This window comes from Cryptomeria japonica, chromosome 7 (genome assembly GCF_030272615.1).
Source record: "Cryptomeria japonica chromosome 7, Sugi_1.0, whole genome shotgun sequence".
Classification (NCBI taxonomy): domain Eukaryota; kingdom Viridiplantae; phylum Streptophyta; class Pinopsida; order Cupressales; family Cupressaceae; genus Cryptomeria; species Cryptomeria japonica.
The window spans coordinates 351,989,076-351,996,726 of record NC_081411.1 but is presented as its reverse complement, the minus strand read 5'-3'; the positions used below and the strand labels follow the sequence as shown (position 1 = coordinate 351,996,726).

Sequence of the window (7,651 nt, the reverse complement as noted above, 5' to 3'; positions counted from 1 at the left end):
TTTTATCCGACATAAACAAGTGGATTACAACTTTGTCCTACATCTAAAAAAATAGCTAATATCTTTACAAAATCTTTTTCAAAACATAATTTTGTAGCTTTAGTACACTTGCTAGGACTTACCTATATTCATCATCTAAAGGGAGATCGAAGATGTATGTTCTTAACATGATGAAAGGGTTGTTGGACATGCATGATCAATTCATAATAAATCTGCACAAGTTTTTTCTTTAAAAAATATTTATTTATAAGTTTGCACATGAAACAATTAAATCATGATTTAATGCATGTAATAAGTATGTAATAAATTTTCTACGATTTTCAGTAATTTTATTATCAGTTTTTTAATTCTTAATAAATTAGCATGTAATTGCTGCAGCATATACTCTTGTATAATATTATATATTGTGATGAAAATAATTATTTTGAGATGAATAATATTAAACTAAAAATTCCTATCAGTGAAATAATTTTCTGTTCCCTTTTTTTCTTGTCTCCTCATTTTATTTTTGTCAATCAAATAACTAAGAAAAACAGGCATCTCACGTGACATTGATCAACTGTTCACAACTGTAGTGACCAAAATTGATGATCATCCTTCCCTTCTTTTCTGTGAATCCTGTGTTGTTAGTGTACCCGCTACATTTAACAATCGTGAGCGACTTGACCAACTATTCACAAAATATGCGTGGCCAGAAGTGATGATCGTCTTTTCCTTCTTTGTTATAAATCCCGTGCTGATGTACCTTCTACATTTAAGAATCGTAAGTGTCCAAGACAGTTATCATGGTTGTTCGAATCCTTTCCTCTCTTCTAAATCTTCGATATTTTTATCGTATGATAAATGCTTTCTCACATAAGGTAACTTGTGATGCATGCTTGTCTAGGATGGTTCGAATGGTCAATCAATTCATTTAACAAATTTTTTTGTCTTTGATGTTTATTGTATTTGTAAATGAGCTGAGCTTTCCAGTATAAGGGAATACTTACCAGCTTAATGAATAGATATTATAGCTGAATGATCTATAAATATTAATGAACGAATACATATTGATAATGATTTAATATATAGGTTTCTTTGTTAGGAATGCAAATATTGTTGTACAAATTAATTTACTATATTTTAAGTTTTAAATAGGTATTTTGATAAAATTCAGTATATTTTATACGAGTTGATAGTTGAAAGTATATTGTTTACATTTATAGATATCAATCATGTAGTTAAATTAATTATATCTATTTTAAGTTATTATAAATATTTTAATATAAGTTAGATCAAAATATATTAATCAACATATGTTTTACTGATCATCTTGTTTGTTACCATGTGATTGTTTATTTATGTGATATGTCTTGTGAAGATTGATACTTTGTATCTAATTTTTATGTTGAAACACAATGACTAGTAGCGTGCCCCATTACAAGTAATAGATAAAAGAATATAAAACAAATGATCATTATTGTGTGGTAGTATAATTGTTATTGGGACATATTCATCTAGTGGATCATTTGCTTAGTTCAAAGAGCATAGATGTTTCAGATCACACTTCCTGTTAACTTTTCAAATCACATTCCATTATATACAGTATGATAAAAAAATATCGATACTAAAAACTCATGAACACTCTCAATTTATTAGAATAAATTGAATTCATGAAATAAATTGTTGAAAAGTAAATTCATTATAATCCATTGTTAAAATTGAAGTCCCTTATCATTCTTTCAATTGTAAAATAAAATCCATATTTCTTAAGAAATAATCTTACTACTTTCCACAACTTCAATTAAAACTGCTGAATAAATAAGATTACAAATTAGGTAGTTTAGAACCTTTCATATGTAATAGACAAGGCGTCCCTTGCTTGAAGAATTCGCTGTCATTACATAAATAAGATCATCGAAAGATTTGACAAGCATAATGTGGGACAGGCTTTGCAATTTCTCTCCTAAAAGTTTTTTGTTTTTCTTAATCCCAATAAAACTTTGATTAAAAAGTTGACAGCGAAACACTACCATGAACGGAACAATAGCAACAGTTGTTTATGTAATCGGCAACACGCAATTGTTGACTTCTGCATAAAGAAAAGAATTTCATACAGATTACAGTGACATGATTTACCAATCTCTGAAATGAGATTTATGATTTAAAAGAAGATAAATCAAAGATAATATACAATCAAATATTGAGAGTTGTTCGCAACAGATGCCATTTATTTGTGCCGGAGTTGGAAAAAACATGTAATTTAAAATTCTACAGTAATATCTCTCCCTGGAACACAACCGCTTTTGGTTGTTTTCTTCAGTCCCTTTCCACTAGCATATATCATTGAATCTAATTTCTTTACAGTCTTTGTGGTAACGTTAAACGCTGTTGCCACGGTTCTCAATGGAAGCTTCATTATTGACATACTGCTTGTCTGCCATGATCAAAAGTAAATGATTGTAATGCTCCGTAAAATGGGATATTAAAAGAATGATCTGTAAATCTATGTATTGATCTTACCATTACACCGGGATTTTGACTGTTGAGAGCAGAGATATAATCAGCTTCTTCAAATCCAACATTAAGCTCAAAATGCATTGTTCCCCTCGGAAATATGGTGACATCTCCAGGATGCAGAATATCAATGAAAGCTTCACCTAATTTAATATACGAGGTGTTTAATGATTCCGAAAAAAAAAAATTGAATTCGATTTGATTTTTTGGATTTGATTGTGTGTCTCTCTTATTCTTATCAATATGATGATAAAAATAATACATAATCAAATCCATACTCTACATGAACTGTAAAAGCCTAATGAAAAAAAAGGGTTATGAATGAACCAAGGTACGAGTATGGTTTACCTTGAGTATCAACAAAACCAACTTGAAGAGGCCCTCCTGAGATAAGAGTAAGCATTTCTGTGGCTCGTGGATGAGTGTGCGGTAAATTTACCCCGCATGGAACCATCTTGAACCTCACATATTGCAGGCCCTGTGATCTGGAATGGCACATTCTGTCACTGCATCTAGGAAAGAAATCGGGATAGAAATAATAAAAGTACTATTTAGTATTACAATCTTACTTCGTTGCAGGAAACCTGTCGACTGTAGTAGCAGCGCGTACTCCTCCTGAGTCGACAGTTACATCTCCATTAGTGAAGAGATCACGGAGGGTGAATCTTTTTAATCCTGTAGCGAAGTCTGTGAGCGGATCAGGATCTGCTCCATAAACACCTTCACTCATAACACTCAGAATGACTGCAATAACGAATAAGCTCATCCTGTATATTATGATCCCAATCCCTGCAAGCTCCCTCAGATTTTTCTTTTATAATATGAAGGCTTACATGATCAAGCCTGCCTTGTTCATGTATTTATCAGTGGTAGATTAGAGGCCTCCTAGATTATGTTAGCGTTGCATTCAATGTGATGTTTGCCCAGCTGTCTTGTCAGTAAATTGGCTTTTGGGTCTTTCAATAAGACAAAATTTAATAAAAATTAAAGCTCCGACTTGTAGGCTTTTCCGTCATACAATTAAATGTCTGTTTCAATGGACAGACATTAGATGTCCCTTTTGCTGATGTGTATGCAAAACAAATTTATCAACAAATTAGCTTGTGAGTTAAAGTTTAAAATTTTAAAAAACCCAAAATTTGCTTAGATGTTCATGTTTATAAAACTCAACGATTATCTCTTTCAATCAGGTAGACTTCCACCAAATTTCAAGCTACTTTTTAGTTATATTATTTTCAATAAAACATTTAAAATTAAGTTTCATAAAATTCAAATCTCTTTTGAATTAGATCAATCTTTATAAAACTAAACTTATTTTTAATTATATTTTCATTAGATGTATTTAACTTTTATCTTAATTATATACAGTTTCACAAAATATTTATATTTGAATTCACAATTTAAAATCATTTGAATAGTGTTATTGCCTTACAAAGTACTAGGATTTAAGCCTACTCTTTTGTTTCCTATGTTGAAATATTTGTTACTTTAAATCCTTAAGCCTTTTAAGTTTCCATTCGATTTCTATGTTGACCTTTTTCTCTTGTTTTTGGGTCATTTAAGTCATAATTTAAGCCTTCGTGCACATCCTGACAATTGGCCTTGCATCACAGGTGATCCCCTGTGTTTATCGATCGCTTGAACTTCACTTTGATTGGTTGCACCTTTTTGTGTATCCATCTCTAGCCCCACCTTGCTATCCACGAACTCACATAGTACTTTAGAACTAACATATCTTGTATGCAAGTATTTTCTAAACAATGGTCCTAACAAGCTGTGCATTTACACAAGTTCCTTATTTCTCCAAAATTACTATGTGTGCTTCTACGCAAGGAGGGTTCTTCCATTGTCTACTTTGTGCCTATGTGTCAGAAGTCATAGATAACCATTGCTTTCACACTTACGCTTATTGCCTTTGTGGGCTGAACACCAAATCTCTATAGTTGCACTGAAGGGCTAGCCTTAAACCACACACACTAAGAAACATATTAAGCCTAGAGAATGTTAGTCAACTCTGAGTATTTAACACTTTTAAGCCTAGAAGTCAAAGCTTAGTGTGTTTGATTTAAGTCGTCTATTACCAAAGACATTAGTGAAGAGAGTAAAGGTTTGTCAACTTTAGAAGGACCAATAGTTGTGATGGGTTGCACAACCACACATATTCCTCAAGATGTATATGTTTTTATTGCACCCATGCAAATAATTAACTCCACTAAAAGAAATTTATACATTTGGTGCTTACATGTCAAAAGGTTAAATGACTATTGGTTGTGCACTTTCATGCATTCAATTTATGGCCCAATTGAAACTTGCACTAAGGCACACAAGGGAATTGTAAGAGAGCCTAGGCCTACCATCAAACTTAGTATACACTTGGAGTCTATGTGTTTGAGACATGAATATACATTGGTCAAGCAATTTTGTGTATTCTATATGTGGGGCAATTTCTATATTTGCACATCCACTAAAGGTGGCCCTCTCTTAGGAGACTTACATTTTAGTGTTGACTTCTTCATGGATTTTCTATTGATTTGTTGCATGGTTTTGTGCATTCAATTGTGGGACCAAATACTAAACTTGCAAACCTGCACAAGTTTTAAATTCATAAAGTGAGAATGTTCAACTACCATGCTACTTGTTGGCTCATGCGTATTAATGGTGAACAATTCATTGACTTAAAAGGAAAAATATGCACGCGTTCTCATTCAATTTTAGTTAATTATCATTTTTTGAGCTCCATTGCTTTCAAAGAGTTCGTACATCCAAGGGTTTTCAAGCTACAATTTTGCCATTTCTTTTAAAAAATTAAGGTTAAGTAACCATGCCAAACTAGTGAATCTCTCTTTTCTTCTCCTAGTCTGTTAGTGTTTTCTATTTGCTTTCTCATAACATTGGAAGATAATTTAGGGTCTCCTTATTACAATTATGGTTGGAATTGAGCTTGACTATAAGTTGCTTAGGGTTATGTCTTTGAGAGCTAATCCTATAACTTGGGAGACCTATTTCTAAAATTCAACCCTAGAAGAAATGTTCGAGTCATCAAGGGGTAAAGGTAAGAAGAGGGAACAAGATATTGAGGACATTATCAAACACCTGCTTGGTTCCTTGAAGAGTAAAAAAAAGGCTAGAGGGAAAAATACCTTGTAAGACTTCATTAGTGATGATTACAGTAGTTGTAGGGATCTAATTATTCCTCCTATTGGATTTCAACTATTTAGGAGATTTATCAATAAGGTTAAACAAAATATTCCTATAAGGAATATCTAGACCTATAATCTTTGGATATTATTTGTACCCAATGTGTTTGTGAATATTGATTTGGTCAGATTTGTTGTAAAAGTTTATGAACCAAAAACCAGAATTTTAATGACTACAGATGGAAGGAATATTTTCAACATTGAGAAGAGGATAATTGGATATACTTTTATGTTGAACAAAAATGCTCTCTTGTGCATTAGGTAGAACCACTACATTAAAAGAATTCATGATGATGCTATGGTTTTATAGAAGCAAGCTTTTGGTCTTTAGGCCACTTAGATTATCTTAGCTAGAGAGACTAACAACTCCGAATATGCAACCCCCTTATTAGGTGGATTTGTTTGAAGTTTATTTCAAGGATACATATTATGCCTTGTGTCATAATTTTAAGGTAGATGCTAAATTAAGGATCCCTATTACATGTTGGTTCTATGTATGAATATACAATCAAGAGACCAAAATAGAATATTTCATTCTGTTTCTCTATTAGTTGAAAGGCTTCTTAAAGCAATAATAGATGTCAAATACAAACCATGCATAGTATATTTCAGGTTACTCCATTTTAGTGCATATCATTCTTTGTGCTAGTTTGAATGTGTGAGAGACAATATTTAGAGTCACCCCCAAGTATGGACAAATAGAATTGCCTATCCAAGAATGAACATACATTTGGAATAAACATTGCCAATTTAAAAGTTGTGTTCTTTTTAAAAATTATTTTGTTAGAAGATTTTTGGGTTATCTCGGTGAAGAGATTTATTGGGGTTTATCCAAAAGGATAATGAGATTCCCAAGACCTAAAGCTCTACCTCATGAATTAAACATTTATCATAATTGAGGTGATTGGTTTTTCTAAAAGGATAGCACAATTTTTAGTTTTTTTGGTTTCCCTAGGGAACACCATGTATTACCAAAATTAGTCCCAAATAGAGTAGCGACTATGATATTGCTTTGGTGGTCAAATGAATCTAACAAAATATTATTTGAGAATAGGTAGGAGGGGTTTTTTCATGTCCACTTAGATTCACTTTAATCACTTTCATATTTATTATGAAGATCATGCTTTTGATTTAATTGTTATTTCTTTGGTGCCATACAATATGGAGCTTGGATCACACAAACAATATGACCCACAAGAATTCATTAGTGGTCTAAAGTCAACAAGTATTGATCATGATTTCAATGAAGAAGAAGATAGTATAAGTAGTCTAGATAATTATGCTAAGGTGATAAAAATAAGATTTTAATTCGTTTAATATAATTAACAAATAAGCACTATTGAAAAGGAACCTAGATCCTACATATAAAGGGGCTTGGGAGGAATTAAAACACCCAATGATAAGGCTATATGCCCAATACACACCATATAAATATGATGCTAATGAAATCCTACTACTAAGGCTAGTGCCTAGTATTCCAATGCCACCTCCATCTACACGAGCTACTTCTTTTAGTGTTCCCCATGCTGCTCAACCCATCACTCTGTCTTCTCCATCCATGGATTTATCATCTAGCAAACAATTTTCCTCAACACCCACTATTATCCGAGAGAGCCCAAGGTTTGTTAGTCCTCTGTATATTTGGTTGCGAGGTAGGGATATATTAGAGGAATTCTTGAAAGTAGTTTTGATCTTGACTTAAATTCACATTTTGAGGAGAGAAATGATTTTGATACAAAAAAAAAGTGGAAGAAAAGGATCCTCTCCAAGATAAAACAATGATAACATTTAGACTGATGAGGTACACCGTTGGAGACATTAGAGGCCATGCATACAAATTTTTAATGAAATATGATGCATTCATTATATCCAAATATTTCAAATAGTTCTTTTACAAATTCATTGGAGATCAATTTTTGTATGAAATGGGCATTTCTAACCTAGCACTAGAGGAAAGT

The 7,651-nt window shown here is 32.3% G+C and overlaps 1 protein-coding gene across 1 annotated transcript; it reads right to left on the bottom strand.

Moving 5' to 3' along the window:
- Positions 1-1,744: 1,744 nt before the first annotated feature.
- LOC131078774 (germin-like protein 5-1) lies at positions 1,745-3,348 on the bottom strand. Its single transcript, XM_058016538.2, has 4 exons — positions 3,066-3,348; positions 2,845-2,981; positions 2,503-2,639; positions 1,745-2,416 (listed from the first exon to the last, which is right to left on the bottom strand). Exons 1-4 carry the CDS (start codon positions 3,260-3,262, stop codon positions 2,243-2,245), a joined length of 645 nt encoding a protein of 214 aa, XP_057872521.2. The 5' UTR covers positions 3,263-3,348; the 3' UTR covers positions 1,745-2,242.
- Positions 3,349-7,651: the final 4,303 nt, after the last annotated feature.